This window comes from Bradysia coprophila, assembly GCF_014529535.1.
Source record: "Bradysia coprophila strain Holo2 chromosome IV unlocalized genomic scaffold, BU_Bcop_v1 contig_5, whole genome shotgun sequence".
Lineage (NCBI taxonomy): Eukaryota > Metazoa > Arthropoda > Insecta > Diptera > Sciaridae > Bradysia > Bradysia coprophila.
In genome coordinates, this window is record NW_023503374.1 from 3228051 (window position 1) to 3253584 (window position 25534).

General features: G+C 37.0%; 3 protein-coding genes across 5 annotated transcripts; 2 read left to right on the plus strand and 1 right to left on the minus strand.

The window, feature by feature from the left end:
• Window positions 1-2896: 2896 nt before the first annotated feature.
• Window positions 2897-7489, minus strand: LOC119071574 (gamma-soluble NSF attachment protein-like). Of its 2 annotated transcripts, XM_037176515.1 has the most exons (10): window positions 7303-7478; window positions 7179-7246; window positions 6990-7105; window positions 6782-6884; window positions 6623-6714; window positions 6482-6552; window positions 6349-6422; window positions 6156-6286; window positions 5894-6088; window positions 2897-3311 (listed from the first exon to the last, which is right to left on the minus strand). In XM_037176515.1, the coding sequence occupies exons 1-10, from the start codon at window positions 7356-7358 to the stop codon at window positions 3243-3245; spliced, it is 975 nt and encodes a 324-aa protein (XP_037032410.1). In that variant the 5' UTR covers window positions 7359-7478; the 3' UTR covers window positions 2897-3242. The 2 variants fall into 2 exon arrangements, with proteins under 2 accessions (XP_037032410.1, XP_037032409.1); XM_037176514.1 differs by having other exon boundaries at window positions 6782-7105; window positions 7303-7489.
• A 1080-nt stretch (window positions 7490-8569) lies between these two features.
• Window positions 8570-10254, plus strand: LOC119071582 (UBX domain-containing protein 1-A-like). Of its 2 annotated transcripts, none has more exons than XM_037176528.1 (4): window positions 8570-9253; window positions 9325-9459; window positions 9511-10002; window positions 10068-10254. In XM_037176528.1, exons 1-4 carry the CDS (start codon window positions 9204-9206, stop codon window positions 10141-10143), a joined length of 753 nt encoding a protein of 250 aa, XP_037032423.1. In that variant the 5' UTR covers window positions 8570-9203; the 3' UTR covers window positions 10144-10254. The 2 variants fall into 2 exon arrangements, with proteins under 2 accessions (XP_037032423.1, XP_037032424.1); XM_037176529.1 differs by having other exon boundaries at window positions 8572-9253; window positions 9526-10002.
• A 7686-nt stretch (window positions 10255-17940) lies between these two features.
• LOC119071585 (repressor of RNA polymerase III transcription MAF1 homolog) lies at window positions 17941-23800 on the plus strand. The gene is made up of 3 exons (XM_037176531.1): window positions 17941-19439; window positions 21103-21380; window positions 21445-23800. Exons 1-3 carry the CDS (start codon window positions 19083-19085, stop codon window positions 21512-21514), a joined length of 705 nt encoding a protein of 234 aa, XP_037032426.1. The 5' UTR covers window positions 17941-19082; the 3' UTR covers window positions 21515-23800.
• Window positions 23801-25534: the final 1734 nt, after the last annotated feature.

Genomic DNA, 25534 nt, shown 5'->3' on the forward strand with positions numbered 1-25534 from the left:
CATTAACCGGCGCAATAGGCTTACGGTCAAAGTAGGGTGACAGACGCACTAGGGTCACGTACGCAATAGATATGCGGGTTTGTACGGGGCTCAGTCGCAGCAAACGCTCCGACTGTTCTGATGGCTCGTTTTTGTTGTGATGGTAGTATTGATTTTTATTTTAAAAAAAAATTACAAAGAAATTATTCTAATTAGTTTATGGATTTATAACAAATCAAATACGTTTGAAACGACATTAGCCTCGTCATTTTCATTTTCAAACGTTTTCAAAATTGATGCACAATTTCCCAAGGCTGTAAACTTTGGGGAGGTCACGCAGATACAGATACGCGGGTGACACACCACACTTGATGATAGCATGGCGGATTTCATACAAAAATTCACCTACTGTGATGATTGTCATCGCCGTGATGATGTGGTGATTTTTTTTGTATGTAAAATCATCAGACGTGGTGTGTTCCCGCGTATCTAATAAAATGGCGGTCTGCGTGACCTCCCCAAAGTTTACAGCCTTGCAATTTCCTCTCTGAGTTTCTATTGAAAATTGTTGTATCAAGAAATTTGTGGAGCGCTTTTCTCCAGTTTTTTGTTGCAACAGTTTTCCGATTTTATTTATGAATTTCTTAGTGTCCTCTCCCATTGGCCCGAACGTTTCGAAAGCAATAGGAGTGAATATGTTATCACGTTTTAATGTAGTGATTATGTTTATGACGTTCTGATTGGTCTGCGAACGAGCCAGCGAATTTCGTTGATTGGGCCAGGTACGATAGAGCAACAGTGTCGCTAACTGTAGCATCCCAAACCAAAGATTTTCCTCGTTCCCAAGGGAGTGATGGTTACACCGTCAACGCGCTTTCCGTTCGATCTACTTATTCCAGGCGGTTCTAGCATGCTCAGGAAATCGATTTTAGATAAGGCATTCAAGGTTATTTTATTGAATCCTACATGTCTCGGAATTCTGCCAGCGCTCCTAATGCATGATAAACCGTGGTGGCCGCTTTCTTCAACAGTTTTTCCACATCGGCAAGTGTGTTTTTCGCATACTTTTCCTTCCAAACATATGGCAATCGCAATTCGAGCTGTATTGTTGTTCAAAAGTAAGCCCAACTCAGACGACGCGACGGTATTACTTGCAGCCACTTTGACGATTCGTTTTTGGATGATGCAACTAAGCGCACTCTATCTGTTTGGTCAGCTTTGCTCAACAAATATAGTTATGGTGTCTTCGAATACGATGCATCGCCAGATTTTCTGAACAGAAAATTCTAACGGAAACGGAAAGATTCCCTGAAAAAAAAAAATTGACTGCAAGGATTTTAATTAAAGAGAAACTCTTCGTTCTGCCCGACTTGACTTGATTGTTGACTGCGCTCGACCAAATTTGCCTTTTCTGTTACTTTGGTTTCCTGTTTCCTTTTCCATTCAATGTATTTCGGACATGAGATTTTAAAGTGACCGATATCATCGCAAAAATAGCAGTGTGCCGGTTCTTTGTTGCTGACCTTCATAGCCGATTCGCTCTCATGAATGCTATCGATGTGTTCGTTGGCCTTACGTTGCCGATATTCTCCGATAAGCTTTGATTGAACGAGCGACAAAGTTAAATCAGCTTCTGGTCTGGTTTCTAGCGCAGTGGTTAAAGTGCTATAACTAGCGGGAAGACTACTGAGAATCATTGCCACGGATAATTCTGTTTCGCCTAATGCAACCAGCCGTTGAAACAAACTAGTCAACTCATCGATGTGTTTCTCCATGTTACCGTCTTCACCCATTTTAGCGTTACAGATTCGGCGAATCAAGATGACTTTATTGCTCAGCGTACTTTTTTCGTGATGCTCCTTCAATGCACTCCACATTTCCTTAGCTGTTGTTTTAGTTCTTACGTGGTTCAGTTGGCTGTCCTCAACCAACAAACCAATTGAAGCACATGCTTTATCGTCGCTCTTTTTCCATTTATCGACATTTGCTTGGTTCGATCTATCGTTTAGCAACACAGGGGTCGCTTCTGTAATCACATGCCAAACTTCCAAACTTCAGTATTTCCAGGTGAAATAATTATTATTGTTCAGCTTGATGATAGATGTCTTTACTTTGTCAGCCATTTTCTTCTCCGACCTCTGGTTGAAATGTTCGTTCGCTGGATTTGCTTTTCTATTTCGCCTTACTGGATTTCGCTTTAGTTTACGCACCTCAATTTTCTGGACTTTACTTTACTGGACTTTCCTTTACTGTACTTTAATTTACTGGCTATTAGCTTCGAATCAGAAAATTTTCTTTCTTACGAAAATGGCCGTTCGCAATTTACTTTCCGGCAAGACTTTTTCGTCTCAAAAACTGAAAAACTTTTATTAACCTTTATTAACGATTGGACTACCTGGGCCCATAACCTATTGAAATGAACAAAATGTTTCGGCCGAACTTGATGCTTTACTTTAGATTCGTATAATAAAAGACGACCTTTAATCAGAATAATATAAAGGTTATTGCGAACGACCTGTTCGTTTCAAGATCTAATACAAAAGAGACAGAGTACAGATTGCATGACATTCACAATGAGCAGAGTTGTTATCGCATAAGTAATTGTATTCCAACACCACATACACCCACTCACGTTCAGCTCCACTGGCGATTCGCCAAACTTTTCAAATTGAAGGAATTAGAATAAATTACGAAATTATCAAAATAATGGTCGAAAATGGTCCATTCCCGCCGCTCCCTAGTAAAAAGAAACTGTGTTTGAGTTGATAATTTTGCTTTTTATTAATTAAATGTAATTTTTTACATTTTCTATAACACTTTTATTTTTGTCTTTTAAAGATAATTTAGACTTATGCAATTTTTAACATTTTTTTTTTGCTTTTTGTACTGCACAATATATTGAAGCTATCAAATTTCATAAATAAAAACTTTCAAAATTAACGTCTAAGTTTTCAATTCTTTGCTTAGTGGTTCGAATTTCAACGATTAGATGTGACGAGATATTTAGACTAATAATAATAATAATTTTACTTTGGAATAATTTTTTTTTTAAGATTTACCTTGTCATTAGATTTATCTTTTCATTTCAATAATAGTTTTAATACCATCATCATATATCATGCTATTTAGCTCAAATGAAGCTAAAACAAAATGTAATATACAAATTTCACGTGTACCCGTACGAATATACAAACACTCAATTTTTTTATCATTAAATACAGTTTTCCATTTTCTTCGTCTGAATTTCGTCGTCGTGGCGAACACTAACACAATCCGCCCTCTTCTTCGTCGTCGTCGATTGCCGGTGGAGGTTGAGAAGATGAGCCTTCGCCCTGCGATAGAACAGAAATGTATTACACTGAGAACACAGGGTTCAGTAAAGTATTATCGTTTTAAGCATAATTTGACGTATATATGTGTTCCGTGCTGGCTGGATGTTATTAGTATATTACTTCCGAGGTTCCAAGTTGTGTATGTGATAACTGGGGTGTTACAGCCCGACCCGAAGGGGAGGGCTGTATTTCCCACTTGTCAAATAACAACTTGGAACCTCGTAAGTACAATGCTTTACGTGATTAGGCAATGTAAATGAAAATGAAACATGCCGTAACACGTAAAATCAATTATCACATACGCGCGGTGTTCGGCTGTCAAAATTACTTAACTAGAAGTTTAATTCAAAAATTACACTTCAGTTCTATGTTGTTGTCTCGTTTTCGATTATGTGATAAAATAGAGTACACACTTGTCACTATCAGTCTCGGCAAGCCTCGACTTCTTCGTGACAAGTGTGTAATATATATTAACTTAAATGTCTTGCATTGCTTGTCATAACGATCGAGAAAAATTGGTGTAGTAGACATTGCGTTTACATAAGTATTGCAGTGAAGAAATACGTACAAAGAATCTCTCAAATAAAATGAAGCAATATTAGGAACCCAAATTTAAAACTTTTTTTATCACACACATAACCAATTACTTCTCTGTTAACATAAACTATCTCGGTACCACTTTCCCCAAGATATATCACTTTTACTAAAATCAAATATGGCCGCCAGCAGCCATTTTGTTGGGAGACCGAAAGTAGTTCTGACGATTTACATTCGCTAATACCTTTCAAACAAAAACGAGCCATCAGAACAGTCGGAGCGTTTACTGCGACTGAACCCCGTACAAACCTGTATATCTATTGCGTACGTGACCCTAGTGCGTCTGTCGCCCTACTTTTACCGTAAGCCTATTGCGCCCATCAATGTAGTTAAAGTAAAATTATTATGAAATCAGTACATCTTAGCAATTACGCATAGCTCCGTACGATGTTCCTTTCAAATGTAACAAAAATTTCAAATAGCCCTAAAATTTTAACTTATTGAGTATAAATACACATAGGGCCTAGTATCGGCCTCAGTCCGAGGACCCACATTTTTTTCCAACAACATTCTATTCAACCTTCGATAACCTTCCAAATCAAACGAAAATTACGAAAAACGAATGAAATTTACTCGAGGTATGTGTAAGTAGCAGCCTTAGTCCATGGATCCAAATTTAATTTTTTTCAACAACATTCTATTCAGCCTTCGATTACCATCCAAATGAAACAAAAATTAGGAAAAACGGATCAAATTTACTCGACCTATATGCAAAAAACACATAGGGCCGAGTAGCCTTTCACTTCTAAGGCCCTAAGTCACGGTCCACTCACCCGATTTAAAAAAAAAAAAAATCCAGAATTGGCATTGACAATACCTACCATTTACATTTCCATCGTTAATGTTGCCATAAATATCACCAAAAGACCTTAAATCACTTAGGTGGCCCTAACTCACGAAGGGCAGACCCGAATATGGCGATCCTCGAATTTAGCCTTACTATTTCGACTATCTTTGAGGGATTTTTTTTTTTAAATCGGATTTGACTTACTCAAGATATCGACGTGACAGACGGACGTACAGACAAAATTTTTATTGCGGATTCGTCATCTATGAACATAGGCAAACATTTTGCCCTTACTGTCTTCATCGAATTCCATCAATTACACACGGCATCGTAAACCTATGAGCCCCTTTGTACTTCGTACGGGGCTAAAAATCATGAAATTCGGTCAAAATTTACTCGAGATTTTGACAAAAAAACACCTGTACGGCCGAGTAGCCGTATATGAGCTCACACGAAGGGACCTAGCTCACGCTCCGGTGAACCAAATTTCATAAACGAATCCTCTCAAATTGAATTTCGTTTGACTAAATATTTGTGTATTGGGTCTCAAATTGATGTCAGCAGCTTCTTTCGTTCATATACCACCACCCAGAACTAGTGTCCCAAATTATAGCTACTTGATCTAGAAAAAATTTAAAAATCCGTATTAGGACGTACATGTTTTTCACAGGCCATATCTCAAGCCCATAAACTTGGACCATGGCCGGCCGACTCAAATAAGATGTACTTGAATGTAGATTTCGAATGACAACACTTAAAAAAAATTGATTGGAAATGGTCAGTGACAATGTCTTCAAAGTTGATGAATTTTCCGGGACACTTTGGACTCCTCCAAAAAACGTACTTTCGAGAGCAGAAGAACTTTTTCAAAAAAATAATGTATTTTCGTAGATATTAGACTTGGACGACTTTTCCGGCTGGAACAACTTTTCATGGCAAACAAATCCTAAAATCCTAAAGAATTTCAGGCGCACTATGGCTCCCTTCGCTCGTTAGACAACATCATATCTAATGACAAAAACAACTCCAGTTCTGAACGTGTTGCATTAGACACTAGATGTGTAATTGCCACGCACTTTGCATCGAGAATCAACTACAACGTTTTATGCAACGTTTACTATACTCAATAAGCCACCGAGAAATGAGTTTCAAAGCTCATGTCAAATGACCAATGATCAAATTTTCAAATTTCACTTACATCGTTCGTCGAAGCGCCAGTGTTCGGTGATTTGTAGGACGCTGTGGCATTTTCAATAACATTTGCTTTCGGCGCCGACATACCCTTCGGAAGTTGAAGATCCCTCGCTAGCCTAGCGTACTCAACATCCATGTGTTTAATGAATGGCGATGCCAAAGCCTGTCGTGCCAAATCCGGATCCTCATCATCGTAAGCCTAAACAAAAACGGGATAGTAGAGAGAAAGAAGCAGGTGTCGACAGGCGACAACATTAACACTCTACCTGCAGTAACATTTCGAGCGTTTGAACTTCGTTAGCGTCACAGCAGTTGCCCCATTCCTTGAATGCTTTTTCGGCGGCGACAGAGTCTCCACGAGCCAGTTGCACCAGCACCAAGGCAACAGCTAATCGACCTAAATACCAAACGGGACAGTTCGTAATTTTGCCAGGTAAGGAACGTGCCGTGAGAGCTTACCTATGGCTTGATATGATTCGGTTTGTTGATTCAGGCATATTTCACGTCGAAGTGCGTCAGCAGCTTGGTCAAACCTTTAACAAAATTTTGGATGAGAAACTCAATTCAACGATCTCCCATTTCGAATCCTTACATTCCCAGTCGAACCATAATCCTCGATACTTTCGTTGCATAGCCAGCCCCTTGTCTGGAATGGTCTTCGATCTGTTAATTTAGCAAACGTTCAGTGTGACTGTTAAAATTAATTAATAAAAAAAGTGAAGGAATTGAGTACCATGACGACTTCAATAGCGTGCTGATATAAATTGAGCGCCTGTTCTGGATGGATATTTTCGATAATCTTGGCGGCTTTATCCAATGCAGAAGCTGGCAATTGAAAGACCATCAAAAATGCATTTCATTTACTATGTCAATCAATTCCACAGATACTGACCTGCAGCCTCTGGTGAGCCTTGCTGCTGATAAAGACGACATGCGCGATGTGCCAAACTTTCGATTTCACCAAAATTATTTTGCTCTTTCAAAATTAGGATCACCTGAAAATGAGAAATTGTCAAATCAAACGTGTCCACTGCCCCTTCGCCATAAATGGTCTGAAGCAACGAAAAATATTTTTCCGTTTTGTTGTTGTTCTCATTTACTTGTTCAAAACACTTGGCTGCATGGAAAAGCGATCGATTTTGCATGTGGCACTCGGCTGCCTTCATCAAACACTCTTTACACTGATCGAATGATTTTGCATTTCGGTAACAAGTCGCTGGAAAAAATGTCCCATTACGGGAATTCGTTAAATTTCCCATCAAAACATCGATAACATTTCATTCATTTACCAGCTTTCTGATATTCATCGCAGGCAATGTCATAATCGGGTCTCCATTTCAACAATCCAGTTTTCAGACTGTGTGAACGGAAAATTCATCAAAATATTGAAGCACAACACCTCGATTCACTCACCTCTTTTCAGCTTGTCGGATGTGCTCTTGTGCCTCTTCAATCTTAGATGTTGACATTATTCCTTTTCAGCTTTCTTTGTCGTTGGCTCTTAATTTCAGATCTCGACAATAAATTGGTTTTTTTTAACAAAACGACTGACAGCTCAATTTTTTCACAAATGCGCAGGTCACATTATCATAACACTCAATTTAGAACGAGTGACGAACGTAGCAGACGCTGCGACGATAGACCCGTACGAACCCTATTACATACGTGGTGACCCTGGTACATATGTCCCAAATCCTAAATGTTTGTTCCAAGTATAACTGTATACGTCAACTTTCACTGGCCGAACGAACACTATTTCATCCACAGAGATCGGTCTTCATATTGATGAGGTTATATCTCTATAGATCTGTTCCAAGGCCATACAAACGGTCAAATTACCGTTAAATTTCATCCATGGAGACATCGTGTTCATTCGGCCAGTGATAATTCGTATTTGCAGTCACTTGGAACAAACAAACCTATGGATAATATTCGACAGTAATTTGACAATTCGTATGACCTTGAAACAGACCTAAATAGTAGATCAAGTCCAAGGTTATTCGAAATGTCAAAAATCATCCACAGAGACCCTAAAAATTGTATGGTACACTGTCCAGTTTCGGTGCTCTATTTAGAGTTACCACTTATGCTTGAAGTGCTTTGGTTTTCAACATTTAGTTTTTCTACTCGTTTATATGTTAGACATAACAGTGTCAATAATACTTCAAAGGTATTTCTAATTAGTAGCCCTAAGATTTGGAACTTGGAACTAGTTTCTCAATCTTTGCGGATACCAGACAGATTTTGAGCTCATCCTTCAGATATCCGATAAAGCTCAAAAGGTTCGTTCCAAGGCCATATGAATTGTAAAATATCATCCATAGAGGCATAGCCTCATCAATGAAAAAACAGAGTGAAGCGGTCCCCGAGACAGAACAATAGGTTGTCGTTTCGCCATCTCTCTAACTTAAACACTCTATAAAATGTGACAAACCGTTGAGTTAGATATTGTCATATTGTTAAAATTTATTTGGCATCCAAAATTGAAATTCTGAAGCCGGGTGTGAATTAACAAAAACCATTTAGAGCCCTAAAATAGATACCAAGGCTCAGGAGGACAGACCTAAATGAACTTATCTTCGAACTACTATGATTACCTTTCAGGGAAAAACAAAATTCAGAAGAGATGCGTTACAAATGGCATGTTAAATCTAATAGCCCTCAGTACTTCTTACGGGACTACACATCCACTTGAAAGTTGTTCCATACAACCCACAATAATAAATCGATTTTAGGCAATTGTCAAACGTCAACGAAAAATATTTACAACCGAAATCGTTGTGGTTGAAAATTGAGTGTCTGAAAAAATAACTGGACGATCAATTGACTGACATTCGGAAGAAAAATATTCAAAATATCTGAAAATGTTTTTTTGACACCTGCACTCCGCTTGAAGCGATTCTTTGTTTTTAGGATTTATCAGCTGTTCAGTTAACGAAATCGTTTTAACGGTGTTACGTCCGCGTTTACATACCAAAGTGTCTATAGTTTTCGAAATTGTTGATTTTTTCTTCTTTCAATTTGCTATTTTTGCACTTTGATGAAATATACATGACTTGACAAAATTGGTATCTTTTGATTGGAGTTCAAATTTGTTTATTTTCCGTGTAATGAAACTTGGTCTAAATATTCCAAAACGATCTTTGGCAAAAATTTTAATATTTGACGAATTCGTTATTTTACCAACTTTTCATTGGTGGGACGTGGGAATCCCCGATATGCGTTTTGACTCTGTCAAAACCAGTTTCTGTTTGCATTCAATTGTTGATTGACCAACGATAGACATTATAAAAAAAGCTGCATTCAAGTGCAAAATGTCAGAACTTGATATGCTGATTTCAATGGGATTTTCCAAAGAGAGAGCGTAAGTGTTAGACTCGAATTATAGAATCATTCTGAGCTGTAAAGTGATTCCTAAATTCATCAATGATTTAGGGAGCAAGCTTTAACTGAAACAGGCAATGCCGGCATTGAATTGGCATTGGAGTGGATGTCCATTATCGACAATTGTACAATAGTGAAGCCGACCGATTCTCATTTCGAAGAAGCAACGCATCACCAAGCATCACAGTAAGACTTTGACTCAGCACTCAGTATTCTATTTAAATGTCTTTAAATCAGCGAAAATGTACCTAGTGATGCACTAGCTAGTAACGGAAAATCTGGATCATCCAATACCTCAACCAATTCTAACCAAACAACACGCATACTCATTCGTCTACTCAATGGCAAGCAAATATCGAAGACATTCAATGCCAGTGACCGGCTCAACGATGTGTTACTGTGGACTCGATCAGTGGTTGCCGAAGAATTCCGATTGATGACGAATTTCCCGAAGAAAATCTTTACCTCCGAGGAATACGCGAAATCTCTGGATGAATTGAACTTAGTGCCGTCGGCCGTGTTGATTACCACACAAGTCGAGAAATGGTGCGATCTCCAGCAGTATCGCGACACAAAGAATGACGACGAAAATCGTCGGGTCGAAGAGAAAAGGCGAAAGGAAGAAATAGAGAAACGGCTCAAGGAAGTGGAGGAGGAGCGTTTGGCGCTGGAACGCGTTCGACGTCAAATTGAAGACGACAAAGCTAGACGACGACAACGATGGCCTGAGTATGTGAATCGTTTCTTGCTTGATAGTTCGTAAAGTAACCAATTTTCCAATTCTCAATCTGCAGTCTCTACCAGAATGCGGGACAGCCATCGGGAAATCAGTTACAATTAAAAGATCGATCGAAGACTAAGAAATTATAGTGGCCCTAAGTACGTTAAAACTACGTTAAAAAGAATGAAATGAAATTGTTTTATCAGCAATCAGCTGAGGCGTTCTAAGTAAGGTATGAATATACATTCGATACATTTGAACTAGTTCTGCTGATCGAATTTTATTTACTTGCTGTCACAAACGTAATAAGGCGAGAGCAGAGAGCTAAGGAGGATCAGCAACCAAATCAAACAACGCCTTTTGCCTTATATCACACTTGAGAGTTGAGAGCTTGAACCAATAGATCGATGCAAGGAGAGGATTCACTTAGTTCCGCAGTTCCGCTGTATATTTTTGTCGCTGTACGGTATTTTTCCATTTTAACACAATGGAAAAGAATGAGACACAGTGTCTCAGACACACGCATATTATTTTTGCCGTACATCGGCAAACACACACACATCTTTACGAAAATAGCTCTCTTTGCATCGGTATATCAGTTGATAGTGTTTGCCTTACGGAAGAGCCCGTTATTTGCAATTCCTTCTGACAGTTAAGTGGTCGTCAGTGTTTAATAAAACGAGCCATCAGAACAAAACCGTATATTTATTGCGTACGTGACCCTAGTGCGTCTGTCACCCTACTTTGACCGTAAGCCTATTGCGGCCGTTAGTGTAGTTAAAGTAAAATTATTATGAAATGTGTACATCTTAGAAATTGCGCATAGCACAATTACGAAGCCCCGCACGACGTTCCTTTCAAATAAAACAAAAATTTCAGATAGCCCTAAAATTTTAATTTATTGAGTATAAATACACATAGGGCCTAGTATCAACCTCAGTCCGAGGACCCAAATTTAAAATTGTTTTCAACAACATTCTATTCGACCTTCGATTACCTTTCAAATGTTACAAAAATTACGAAAAACGGATTAAATTTACTCGAGTTCTATGTAAAATACACATAGGGCCCTAGTAGCGGCCTTAGTCCAAGGACCCAAATTTTTTTTTTTTTCAACAACATTCTGTTCGGTGTTCGATTACCTTTTAAATGAAACAAAAATTAGGAAAAACGGATCAAACACGACTTATATGCAAAATACACATAGGGCCGAGTAGCCTTTCACTTCTAAGGCCCTAACTGACGGTCCACTCACCTGATTTTGAAAAACTTTTTTTTCCTCGATTGGTATTGACAATACCTATCATTTGCCGTTGCATTTACATTTCCATCGTTTATTTTGCCATAAATATCACCAAAAGACTTTAAATCACTTAGGTGGCCCTAACTCACGAAGGGCCGACCCGAATATGCCCATCTTTGAACTTAGCCTCACTATTTCGACTATCTTTCAAGGGAAAAAAATTTTTGAAATCGGATTTGATTTACTCAAGATATTGACGTGACAGACAGACGGACAGATAAAATCTTTATTGCGGATTCGTCATCTATGAACATAGGCAAACACTTTGCGCTTACCGTCTACTTCGAATTCCATCAATTACACACGGCAGCGTAATCCTATAAATCCTATAAGCCCCTTTATACTTCGTACGGGGCTAAAGATTGGCTTCAGCTGGCCCGATCGCGCCGCCGCCAGTATCATAAAAATACTACGCCGCCGCCTAGTTTTTTTAATCAATTTTCGGCGCAATTTGTCATTATTACGATTTCATTTTATAATCAAAACACAAACTAATGATTATGAAATATTTCATAAAGTGTATTTATGAGTTTTCAACGTTTCTGAATCATTTACTTTTCATGTTTCTTTCCATATCCTGCGCCGTTTATGAATTCAGACCAATTTTGTGTTTTCTCGTCATCGATGGTTTTTGTGTTTTTCTCTAGCAATCTACAACACACTCATTGATTCGCATAGTCTAAGAGTAATTATGCCTAGAGAGGAAATAAATGATGGAATTTGTTTATGTACTGTCCGTTTGACAAGAGGATCGCCACGGTTCAGCAGGGGGTTTTGAACATTTGTTTTTTACACGTTGGCACACGTGCTCTTGTCAGATTCAAGATTCTTTTTACGAAGGTTACGCTGATTATACTTTGTGAAAAAGGCCAATACCTTGCAAATATGTCACATCTTGGACAGAATTTGACACTGCAATATCTGCAACATGAAAAAACTAAATGTTCGAAACTCCCTGAAACCCCGTGCTTCCACCTACGTAATATACACAAACTAGGTGAGCCAATCTTAATTTATTCGTACGACGAAATGTGGTCCCGACATTTGTTTGTAAAAGATACACATTTCGTATGACTTTACACCAACACATGTATGCTTTGACACTTTTGATAGTACAATTTGCCCACTTAATTAAGTGGGCAAACACATACCAATAAAAATTTCGCATTCTATGTTGGGACAACATATTTTACGTAATTTTGTTTGAGATTTCCTCTCTAGGTATAATTACTCTTAGCACATAGTGATGTAAGATAAAACAAAGCCTTCGTTAGTTTGCCATTTCGGACGATTGTCCTTCATTTGTTCTAGTCTTGCGAACTATTTACTCGACACGCATGACTACAACTACATACTGTCTCAATGGCACAACCGACATATGATGAAACAGTCTTTTTGCCATGGACAGACGTGTAACAAAGATGATTGCAGACTGCTCGTTTGGCAAAACAGTAGTCTGTCTCAAATTTCTTCACTAAGAGTCCTCCCCTTTAACAATATTCTCCTTTACGGTGTACCCAATAAGGCTTGGAAACGAGTACTCTCCTTATGGTTGGAGCTTATCACTAGGTTGAAATCTATGACTTGGCTCGCCACCTTCTACTAATAGAATACAATCTCAACGAGAGTGAAGCTAAAGTAAAGCTATAATTTACACTATCTTATAAAGAAAACACTCTTAAAGAAAACAAATGTAAAATTTTAGAACGAATTTTTTCTAGAAATTTTTTTCCCCTGAGCGCCGAGTTCGCCGCCGCCGCTGATAAATATTTTGACGTACGTCGCCGCCGAATTTTGGAAAGTCGGCTCAGCCGATTACAGCCGCCGCCGATACTTTAAAAAAATATACAGCCGCCGCCGAAAAATATAGACCGGCGCCCACCTCTACCTGGGCCGTAAGATTACAGCGCCGCTCAAAAATGTGAAACACGAAATTTATCAATTTTGAAACAAAATGAAATTAAATTTTAAGAAAAGTTGTCTAAATTATGTTTGCTTGTGAATTTTTCTACTTGGATTTCTTGTGATACAAATGAACGTAGAGCAGGCCTCTCACACCTCCTTATTTCCTTATTTTTCCTTATTTTTTTATAAACCTCCTTATTCCTCCTTATTTTATTAAAAAATCCTTATTTTCCTTATTTTTCGCAAATTTCAACGACGGAAATCAAAATTAAGAAGAAAAATTCGATGCGCGGCAAAAATCACAATTTTTATTATTTAACAAAAAGAACTCTAATAAAAAGGTGGTGTCGTAGCTCATGATCAACACGACTGGTTTAACATTATATTTTTGTGGTTCCACGCCACCTTCCGGCTCGAGAGTCTCGAGTAGAACTATTTGATTTAATATATAAATCACCCTTAACATTGTCTCAGACATGCGTCCTTACAAAGCACCTAGCAGGGTAATAGAAAAAAATAGAGTAGTACTTTAATCGAAGTATGCGAATATTTCCATTCCTTTTTTTTCATAATGTCATTGCAAAACTACCATTAAGGCTGCTAATGGTATTATTGGTATCAAAAAACTACTCTATTTGACGTGTAAAAACCTCTATTACCCTGCTAGGTGCTTTGGTCCTTATAACAAACAATTCTAGGTTTTAGCCTCATTTACACTTACTTCTTTCAAATTTACACGTTTATACTTTCACCAATTTATTATTTAGAAATTCGAACGGGAAAGAACAGCTTTTGCAGTTAACGAGATCAAAATCTAATCCAGCAAGTTTTTAAACTTGAGGATGGAGTCAAGTTAGAATTTCCGCCGTAAGTACGTCTTAAATTTCAAAAAAAAATTCGCATCGAAAACTGATTGAAAACTGCCACCCTACAAAAACGATAGGTACGTCAAAATAAACAGTGATTCGTTTTATTTTGAATTTTAAAGCGCACTTACAGTGATAATTGGTAAAGCTAAGCTAAGCTTTGCTAAGAATCTAATTCAAGCCTTAAGCTCGTCCAAAATATTCAAATTTTCATCTTGATAAAAGTGAATTTTACGATACAACCTTACAAAAACGATACGTCAAAATAAAATTGAGGCGGACTTCCGATGTTAATTGCTGTATCTTATGCTCAAAACAAACGAGGCATTGAAAACGTGTTTTGGTCCTAGTTTTCATTGACAGATGCAGCAATCGCGATTTTGAATAGAAAAAGTTCTAACTTCATTTGACAGTTTCGAAAATTTCGTCATGAAAAATAGGATCAAAACACGTTCTCAATGCCTCGTTTGTTTTGAGCATTAGAATAATTTCGATTTTTATCGAAAAATTTCTCCTCATTTTTCCTTAATTCCAATAAACAATTTCCTTATTTCTCCTTATTTTTGTGCTAAAACCTCCTTAATTCCTTAATAGGGAGTCCAAATTTAGAGTGAGAGGCCTGACGTAGAGTTGCGAGCGGAGCGAGCGATTTTTTTTTGGTTCACTAGCTCGACTTAGTGAAAAATGATCTCAACATATTACCCGATTTTTCGGTGATCAAACGTTTTTCTTTGTTATTTGTCTCCCGCGAGGTTTATTGCTTGCAACTCATTTAATACCCGAATTCTTTTGAAAACAGTCCTACCAGACGTGCCCATAGAAGGCAAAACTATTTTTATTAAAAATCCTCAATCCTCAACAGCGGAAGCTGATCGAAAACCACGGTTGGTTTGAAACGAGATTAAATAGGGACCACAGACCACCAATAATTTTTTTTTTTTTTCATATTTATAATGAGTGATGGACAAGAACATCACACAGGAAAAAATTAGCCCGAACCCCTGAGCCGTTTCTGAGATCCAGTGGATGCGCTACCACAAGCAGTCAGGCACAGCCTGAGCACAAATTTTAATGGGGATCGGTAGAGGAAAAAATTCTAAGATATAAATACTGTGTAAAAAATATTATGCTTTCGGTAATTTGCTCTCGGAGCAATAACTGTTGAAAATCAAAATTTCACCATTTTCGAAGAGTGATATATCCTTGACAAAGTGACTGAACCAGCCAGTCCAGATTGATTCTAGACGCGGTAAATAAGCTCTTTCGAATGGCGACAAAAAAATTTTGAAAATGTTCTTTTGTCCAGATACATGTCAATGGAAAGGTAATTGTGAACAGAATTTGTTACTTGAAACAGTTTTACATTTGTTGATGTTCGCTGATATCGCAAACGTAAGTCAGCAGCTGTTACTGCCACAGAAAAAATATTTTTTGATAAAATTTTGACAATTCCAGGAAATAATCGAGTAGATTAACTGAGTCTCCGATTTATACTTCAAACTTTGAAGTTCAAAGGGACATTCATCATGTCACAACCCATGCATGTTTGGTGTCATTGGAAAGCTAAGACCAGTAGCAACAGCCACAGCAACAGCATAGTAACCATCAGATGTTCACCGGTGTAGTCAAATTTTAAGCATTTTTCCAGCCGTTCATATCTCAGTTCAAATAAAGTTTAAACCAAATGAGACCTCATTTGCCCTGAAAGTGCATGCAATTACCTTTGTAATGCCACTTCACACGACCTTGTACGTTTCATGTATATGTAGATACCTCCACAAGAAAAAGGAATGTTTTCAGTATTCGATCAGTTATACCACTGCACTGTGCAGTGCACAAGAGTTGAGTACTTAAAAAAAAAATAGTTTTGGCTTCTATGGATTATTACCTATCTAGGCACATATAAATGCGTCCGATTTCAAGAGGACCGTTTTTAAACGAATTCCATTTATACAGAAAAAAATGACGTAAATCGATAATAACTGAGCAAGAACACTGTATCAAAACCGAGATCTAAACCTCACTCTGATTGGTGTATATTTTGCTTGTGTACTTTAGTCTTACTTTCTCAGCGCCCGCCTTATAATCCGGCTCTGACTAAATTTCACTGACGTCGACTGCAGTGTCCTTAAAACAGATTTTGGAGCTTGAACAGACCGGTGGAATAATTCATTTTTAATATTTCGCACTCGTGTAAACTTCAAAGCTAGAGGAAGCAATGACTAGAGTAATTCCAATTCGTTTCAGACGCTATCGATAATTTTACAACAAATTAAATTTCTTCGACTCAATCTTTAAAGCGAAGACCATCAACTCTTTGTCGACTGTGTAATTTACTAAGTGAAAATGTGACTGACACCTGCGATGTGCCTAGTCAGTATTAGACGGAAAGAGAAGCCTCCGACTGTTGCAGAATCGTGAAGATGGGGACCATGTGGGGCGACTAATTCTTCTCATTTCGAAGAAAACATCTTCGGATGTACTAAACTTATTTTCATAAACTGATACAACTGATATGATGAGATAGAAGGAAAAGTAATTCAGACCAGTTATTTTAACCTGCCCTGGGGGATATGTCAAAAGTTTATATGAAAATATGCAATGACAAGTACTCAGTAAATATAAGGCAGGTTATAACTACCTGGACTTTGGAAGTCTATGCTCATATCAGTCTATTGTGCATATGCATTATCAATTTCGTATAGTGGTCCCAAATGACGATTGGAATTTAAAAATTCAAAAATGGGCCTTTTTGATAACATTTTCTTTGTTAAAGTCAGGCGTCACCATTAGCGATTACAGTCTGTGTCTACCAACCAAGGCCTAGAATTAAATTCAGAAAAATTCTGCTAATTTTATTCCACATAATAGGCCCTGCTTCGAACCTTAATTGGTGCCTTAGTTTAGCTGAGAGAATAAAAGCGTGAGCCCAAAGATATTTATGGGCGTACACATTCAAAAAATTTCGATGTTTTATCAATGAAAATAAGGAATGTGACACACCTCTAACTAATGATGTTATTATAAAGCTCCTGAAAGATGGTTACTTTCGCACTAATTTTTCTCACCGAAAACGCACAAATATTTAAACTAAAGCGTTTCTTCCAAAACGTAATTTTTTAAGATTAAGACACTTCAAGCAAAAGTGCTTCGAGTGACAGCTGCCAAATAGACACTATTTTGTATGAAGATTGTTTCCCAATTTTATCACAGTGTTAAACTTTGTTTGATACACTGTTCAGTTTCAGTACACTTTTTAAAGTACCACTCATGGCTGAATAGGCGATCCACCTTAATGTCTCTATACGAGTTCCATATTTTTCGTGTTTCTGCGGATATTTGACAAAAAAAAATCGAGAAAAAAACGATCCGTCCGATCCCATCCTTATTGGAAGTTAAGTACCACTTTTGAAGTGCGCCAAAAATGTAAATATTTTTAACTGAGAGTTGACACAAAAAAAAACGGCCATTCAGAGAGCAATGTAAATGTGACAGATGCGTAATTACACCTCCGAATTTAAGTCAGTAACCGTGGATTTACATAGCAACGTAAAAGTGACAGATGCAATGTTTTTTAAATACTGCAACCCGAAATTTCATTCATAAAATTAAAATTATGAATGAAATTTCGAGTTGCCGTATGAGAAAATTTTTGCATCTGTCACTTTTACGTTGCTATGTAAATCCACAGTAAGCGTGAAAATGAGTTGCTATGCGGTATGTTTTGAAATGGAAGGCGCACTTACAGCGTGAATTATGGTCTTTCACTTTCATTGAGTTGAATCAATTGGCGCCAAAAATGTCATACATCAATCTGACATTGTAAACCATCTAATACAATTATGCTGTCAATTTGACGTCATTTTTTCTTAAATGTCAGCTAATGTTTTCTACCCAGCTACTACACCATATCTATATTTATAAAGACTCCGCCATTATATTTATCTTGTGAGACTCAGTGAGAAAAAAAAATATTTGGAAAACACAACAACAAGGTGACTTCTTCATCAACAACAGTTACATAAAATTGAAGTGAATAAATTTGGTTTGATCGAAATATCGAATACAGTTGTTTATAATGAGTAACAAGGATATTATGTATTCTGAACACTTGTAGCCACCGACAGAATTGTCGAAAGAAAAAAAAATTCTCATTTGTGCCCATTTGCATAATTAAACCGAAATAATTTTTTGTAACTTTTTCATTTGCGTAATTATACCGTTTGTGTGTACTCAAACAAAACAAAATATTTTCAGTTTGAGTGAAGCGCAGAGTGTAACGGGAGTGTTTCAAAATAAATAAAAAAGAAGAACGAAAACAAACGATTTTCCAATCAGAAACGTATCTGATTTTTGTTCATGGTGGAAATATAAACAAAACATTTTTTTTTTCGATTTACAATCGCTCAGAAAGACAGTTTTCTTTGTGTGTTTGTGACATCATTTAACATTATACCCGCTTGGGTTTTCGATTCGATTTTAGTGATCGGGAAAAACTTATCGATTTAATATCAGTCGCATTTCGTGAACGGTTCTAATAAAATCAAAACGGTTGATTTGAGTGTGTAATGTGCGCAAAGATTAGAGACAATAAACTCCAAAACGACAATTTCATTCACATAGCATTAAAGAAACGATCAGCCATTCATCCATCCACAATGTTTAGAATTGGTGGTGCTCAACAGGGAATAATATGCGTACCGATGCAAACAGCCGCTATTGTCAATCAAATAATAGGTTTTAGCTGCAGATATTAAATTGGGAAAAATATATATATTTATCCAGTCCAAGGCCAATAAATATATATATTAACTATAGCTACTAAGGAATCACCAACCCCCTTGCATCGTTTAACAAAGAAATTGTTCGTTCAGATTATTTGGAATAAGTTTTAAGTTGAAAATTTGCAACCGCACGCACCTTAGTTTAATTCAACAACAACAACAACAAAATTTAATTTTTATTTATTCTTCATTGACCTTCGTAACAACGCACAACACACGTCCACTACAAAATGAAGCTACTCGAGAGTTCACAATTCGAGGCAATCAACAATGCACTTTCCATCAAAACCGGTGACAATACGTGCACCATATACGGTCGCATCGAAAGCTATTCATGCAAAATGATCGGCGCTGAAAAGGCGTTGTACAAACGGTTTGCCGAAACTAGCGGTGTTGGTCCGCATGATTTACAGGCGCTGTCGCCACCACAAACACTGATGGACTTGTCGCCGAATATCGGTCAGGGTAGCTATTCGGGCGACGAAGGTATCATTTTGTGCGACACAATATCGCGGAAGACTTTGTTCTATTTGATTGCAACGTTGAACGCCGCATTCGAGCCGGATTACGATTTTAGCGATGCTAAGGTATGGACATTTTGCATTGTTTGGAGAGTGGCGGCACCAGTCACCGAACACCAACTGTTTTTTTCATTCATAACGAATTTTATCAATGAAAGAACAATAGGTACTACTGGTATATGTCCGGTGACTGGTGCTGCCACCCTATTTAAATATTTTACGTTTTTCGTTCAACTGTGTTACCGACATTGTTGTAACCAGTCATTTTTGTAATTTCTTTGATATTTTCGGTGTTACGGCTTCGTACGAGACTAATGTGTCGCAGCGTCTGCTACGTCCTCTATTTGGTTTAACCTTTACATTATCAAAAGTTCATTAACGCACATTTTCTTGGAGTACTGCCAGCAAACATTTATCAATCACGCGCTAATCGTTTGAGCCCCGTATTGAGCGTAGGTCATAGAAATTGACTGTTGAAAACTTTCCAATTTTTTTTTCTGAGGGGGTTCATATTAGAAATACAACTGGAAAAAAAACCAATAACATTCTCCATTCTAATGAACAAATTTTGACGTAAACAAAACATTCAAAAGAAAATGAAAATTTTTTGAATTACGAGCGATTTTCAAGGCATTTTTTCGACAAAAACTACAATCTGTATAGGAGGGTAGACGTACCATTCGTCGGACACCATTAATTGGTTCAAAACTTCCTACAACATCACAAATAAAAAACCTCCTCCATGTTGTCACTGTGCTCCAAGCTTCCCATTACAGCTACATTGTCTTTTTGTGTGGCCATACTTATGCGCTGCTTGAGGAAAGATTTTGATATCGTTTCATCTGTCTTCAGTTCGATCATCTTTCATAATTCGCCGAAAAATTTAATCGCGTCCTGACATCACGATTGTTCCTACTGAGAATGGTACGAAATGATAATTGCGTTCGATCAACCAACGTTCTGTATTTGGATTCCTTTTGCTTGGCCTTATCATCCATTGTTTTTCCTGCTGTTCTGGTGCTGTGTTTCCAATTGCTGGGAGCGTATGTGTTGGTGCAATTGGCATCCCACACCAGTGTCCTACCGTTGTGCCAAAGAACCAATCTGATTCCATCGACTCGTTTCCCATCCTCTTGGACAATAGGACAATTGGTGTCAAACGACTCATACATGTCCAATTACTGGTACATCTACCCTATCACAATGGTGTTGTTGTTTCTGCGAGAAAACATTTATTTACATATTGTGTGCTGTACTGACCTATCCCAGAACAATTTTCTTCTAGCAGGGCTTACTTTAGAGAATTTTAATTCTGAAAATTCCGAAAATTCTGAAAAAATTCCGAAAAAGTTCCGAAAAATTGTGAAATTTTTTTTTTGTCACACGATCCATGTTGACAAGAGAATATTTGGGAGACGGGTTCCAGTGACTAGACGAAAGTACATTTTATTGTTCTCATTGTGGTAGTAAAGTACCGCCTAAACGGTTCACGCTTATTTACTAGCACAGTGACAAGCATCGGAAAACACTATAAGTACCCGAGGCCACAAATGTCTAGAACAGGCGTGGATGTAATGTGAGGAAGGCATTGATTTCGTTTGATTTGTACATATTGTTAGACTGAACGAAGATAGTCTTTTTTCACTTTTGTCGTTTTTTTTGTTGTTTTTCGTTGAATTTAAAATCATCATAAAAATCAAACGAAAACCCCCACCAATACCGTTCACAGAGTCATGAGTTCAGCAAAGAGCCATCACTGCACGGCATCATGAATTCGGTTCACGCTAATTTGTCGGCAATAGCCGGAGATCAGTACCAGAATCTGCGGCAAGCACTTTGGTCATCCGTTGACGACGAGATCGAATTGAACGATTGCGACATCTACAGCTACAATCCGGATCTGAATTCGGATCCGTACGGCGAGCCGGGCTGCTTATGGTCGTTCAATTATTTCTTCTACAACAAGAAGAAGAAGCGCATTGTGTTCTTCACATGCCGAGCTAATAAGTATGTGTGGAAATGGATGAGTGAACCAACGGAAACCAAATAAATAAATTTGTCTCATTAATAGCTCACTGCATACTGATTCTGGCATCGGTTCCGATGAGTTCGCAATGGACGATGACAGCTTTGACTATTAGTTTTTCGACGCTTAGTTATGTAAGTAAAAAACAGACTTCAGTTGACGTGCTTCTGAAGGAAAAACATTAAATGAACGTTTGCTGTTTGTGTGAAAAACAAAACAAAAGAAAATGAGAGAAAATATTCTATTCAAAATGGTTATATTTATAGATCATAAGTTTAGGTGCAAAATGTTATTTCAAAAAAAAAAAACGAAAATGAATTTTTAAATGTGCGAAAAGCAACCAAGAATGATATGGTCGAACAATTTTCTATTTTCTATTATACAATGATGAACAAAAGCAGGTGAGAGCTGCGACGTGAGAATTTGTTCAAAATGGTATAAGCGATGCTGGCAATGATCTGCTGTCTTCTTCATTTCTACATTTTTATTCTTTTATTTGGAAAACAAAACACAATTTGAGTATAATTCGTATAAATGAATTAATCGTCCATTCAGAGACGAATTTTGTTTTGTTTTTTCCAATGTGTTTAACAGACAGATCACATTTTAATATGTGTCCAACTGACCTGTTAAGATATCAACAAAAAATCATTTATCGGGTTCATAACGGTTGTATTAACCTTTTGTCAGTGCGAAAGTTACAATATTGTCGTTACGATGGTAACAATTTTGGTTTTGTTTGCGCGGATTATGCGGAATCGATGAATTTTTTATAGTTGAAATAGCCTGAGAAAGAGGCTGCCCAGCCCATACGAAATGACTCAAATCCAACATTGTGCAACTTAAGAAATAAATAAAAAAATTGGTCGAAAATGGTCTCTGACGAGAATAAAGGGGGAACTGGGTAATGTAGATGAAAGTTGATTCAGACAATTTTAAAATGTAACTGCAGTTACGCATAGCAACGCTAGTTTGACCGAAAATTCTTTTGTTTTCAATCATTTTTCAATTGTTTTGAAAAGTCAAACGCAATTTGGTCGATTGATTCATTTCAATCATCCCAATTGCGTAGCTTTCGCATGTTTGACATTTCAAAACAATTGGAAAAGGATTGAAAACAAAAGAATTGTCGGTCAAACTCGCATTGCTATGTGTATCTACAGCAATCACTTATATTGCTATATGTTGAAGTTAACGAAAAATTTCCTTTGTTTTGCGTTTCACATTGTCATAAACTGTCAACTTGCATTTTTGCTGCTTTTTCTCTATTGAAATGAATCAAAGAAAATTAGTAGCAAATGCAAGTTTGACATTTTAAGACAATGCGAAAAGGGCTGAAAACAAAAGAAATTTTTCGTTAACTTTACATTGCTATTTAGATGAGCAGTGAGATTTGTTGACGAACAGTTTTATTACGTACGGGCATGGAAATAATGCGGTATCCTGGTAACCTAGGTACTAATTTCGTTAAAAAATTGAATACCGTGAAATGAACAAAGCACCGGTAAATATATGGACCGCCAAATCAGTTTTACATTTTTGGTTAGCGGGAAATTTTGAGTATGTTACCGGGAATTAATAGTTATTTATACCAACGAGTGATAACTGCTTCAGGCACTAGACGTGTAGATTGTCATTGGATGCCGTAAACCAAGTGTGTTACAAGCTTGTGCCTTAAAAATCAAAAAGCACTTATCATCGAGTTGCCAAAGAGAGTTGAGAGAAAGATCATTTCCATGCCCGATTACGAACTCGTCTAGCTGGAGAATTTGTTTTTCGTGTCTAATTTGAGTAAATTACTGCAACTTTACTAAACGAAACGACAATTCCGAACGAGCTACGTATTATTTCATCTGCTAGCAGAACGTAAACTTGCATTACGCAAACGATCACTGAAACGTGTGAGGATTGACACAATTACATCAGCGAGCGCTCCTGCTCTTCAATCAATAAACTTTTAAGTGATCATGACACGTGATCATTGGATCATGTAATTATTCTGAATGACGTTCTGGCAATAATAATTTTCGTACTGACAAAGCACCATTTACCGTTGTAATCCAACAGCAGATCCATCGCCCCTGTCATTGATTCAAACTGATTTTAGATTGTATTTTCATTTCAATAAACTCCCGAACACATAATATGTGTGGGTGTAACCGCGGACGAAGTTAAGAAGTTTAGGGACTCAGATGAATCTAATATTCGATTTGAATCAGTGACAGTTAATTGGTACACTTGTTGGTATGGACGGTATACAAAATGAAATGTTGTGCTGTGTGAGAACCACTCCAGTGACTGTACCTAGTATTTAGTATTTCTTACAATTAAAAAAAGAAAAATAATTAAAAACTTTTAATCTAATTCCTATAAGAATGTCATTATTATGTGTAAGAATTACGAAAAATCACACACAATTAAATACAAATGAAGTGAAGTAAACAAAGTGAGTTGGATGAACATTTGATTTTGCATATCACAATTTCTATCACAGAAACCTAATTACAAAAGCGTGCGAGCCTTTTACTAGACACGCAAATAAACGCGTTCAAAGTAAACATTTGAAATAATTGAAAACGTTATCATTATAAGAAAAGTTCACACCCGGTTCTGGTCGTATCCGAACCGGAAGTGAAAAGAACCGCTAAAAGCCGGAACCGGTAAAAAGAACATCAATACGAAAATCTGTCAGTGTCAAAGGAAAACAGATTGATTTCAATTTTTGGCGCGATGTCAAAAGTTGCGTTTTTATGAAAATTTCCAGCGTATGCATGATGTGTCTTGTCAACGCACTCCAAGAAAAGGCAAAAGGGCAGAATTTAAATAAGAGGCCTCCACGACGCAGTAGCCCAAAATTCTCATATAAATTCAGGTTTTTATGTTGATCCGACAGTCTCTACCTTTAATATTTAAATATGGGCGCCGATTCTTAAAGCAATTGTAACTTAAAGAATTCGTAACTTGTCAGTTCTTGTGGGAATGGATCTTATACATGCAACTGTCAAGTTAAGAATATTTTGAGCTATGAAAATACGAGAATGGTCGCCCTGGGTGCCAATTCTCGAGAATTCAAGAATTTGTGGACAACTTTCAAGCTACGAATTCTTAAATTCACGAGAATTGACACTCTGAAAGTTTTATTATCGATATGAGAAAATCAGTTCAAATCTTTGCTTTGAAAGCTTTACTCCATGTGTCGCAAAAAAGTTGATCGACTCGTAATGCTCAAACTACATTTTTAGAATAACAAAGAAAATTACTACTAACCGGCTTATTAACACTAAAAAAAAGACAAATGAAAAAGTGAATACAAACCTCGATAATTTAATTGGGAGAATGGTTCGAATTTAAATCAAAACGAACGGTTCTGGGTTCAAGTCCCAGTCGAGGTAGTTAAGTTTACTTATTTCTTTGTTTGGTTTTTCTTTTAATGCAATACAGTGAACCAATTCGATACTTACGTCGCCTGTGTGCAATGTCGTACGAACCAGTTTTAATCCATCAAATAAGAGTAAATTTTTCTATTTTCTACTCAGTGACGTAAGGTAAAAGTTTTATTGCTTTTTACTAAGATAAATGCTGTATGCAACTCGTAATTTTCGAAATCAAATAATTTTTTTTTAATTAAATTTTTATCTTGTGTGTTAGGCAACGCATAGTTCAAGAAATATTTTATTTCTGAATTGAACATAGGCATAGACTTGAAATGTTTATATTACTTTAGTGACCAACCAGTTCGGTCGGGTCATTTAAGAACGATATTTAAATGTTACGCTCTGCGCTTGTCTTAACGTTTTTATAGTTTTCACGCTTGTGTTCTCTAACAACAAATTTTGTTAACGCGATGATCTCCTAACACAATTACAATAAAAGATAAATTTTTTATTTTTAGTTTTGTTCATTACTATTCGCCAATATTATTGTAAAATATTAAGTGTAAAACTACTTTTTTGTGCAGATAAATATTACGAAGTAATTAGACTTTAGATTAAAATAAGAATTATCCAACATATTAATATGAAGAAATAAAAATTTTATTTAAATAATCAATCAGTCTGTTGTTGCCGTTTGTTTTATTTTTAATGTTCCGATGAAAAGACGATGATTGCACGAATACTGACTTTGTGCAATTCCA

Coding starts and splice junctions, on each gene's coding strand:
- LOC119071574 (XM_037176514.1), bottom strand. CDS start 7,358: ATGTCAACATCTAAGATTGAAGAGGCACAAGAGCACATCCGACAAGCT. Junction 6,089..6,155: donor CGCTCGAAATGTTACTGCAG/GTAGAGTGTTAA, acceptor GTTTTTGTTTAG/GCTTACGATGATGAGGATCC. Junction 3,312..5,893: donor CTGGCGCTTCGACGAACGAT/GTAAGTGAAATT, acceptor GTTCTATCGCAG/GGCGAAGGCTCATCTTCTCA.
- LOC119071582 (XM_037176528.1), top strand. CDS start 9,204: ATGTCAGAACTTGATATGCTGATTTCAATGGGATTTTCCAAAGAGAGA. Junction 9,460..9,510: donor ACGCATCACCAAGCATCACA/GTAAGACTTTGA, acceptor TCTTTAAATCAG/CGAAAATGTACCTAGTGATG. Junction 10,003..10,067: donor CGACGACAACGATGGCCTGA/GTATGTGAATCG, acceptor CTCAATCTGCAG/TCTCTACCAGAATGCGGGAC.
- LOC119071585 (XM_037176531.1), top strand. CDS start 19,083: ATGAAGCTACTCGAGAGTTCACAATTCGAGGCAATCAACAATGCACTT. Junction 19,440..21,102: donor ACGATTTTAGCGATGCTAAG/GTATGGACATTT, acceptor TACCGTTCACAG/AGTCATGAGTTCAGCAAAGA. Junction 21,381..21,444: donor TTCACATGCCGAGCTAATAA/GTATGTGTGGAA, acceptor TCTCATTAATAG/CTCACTGCATACTGATTCTG.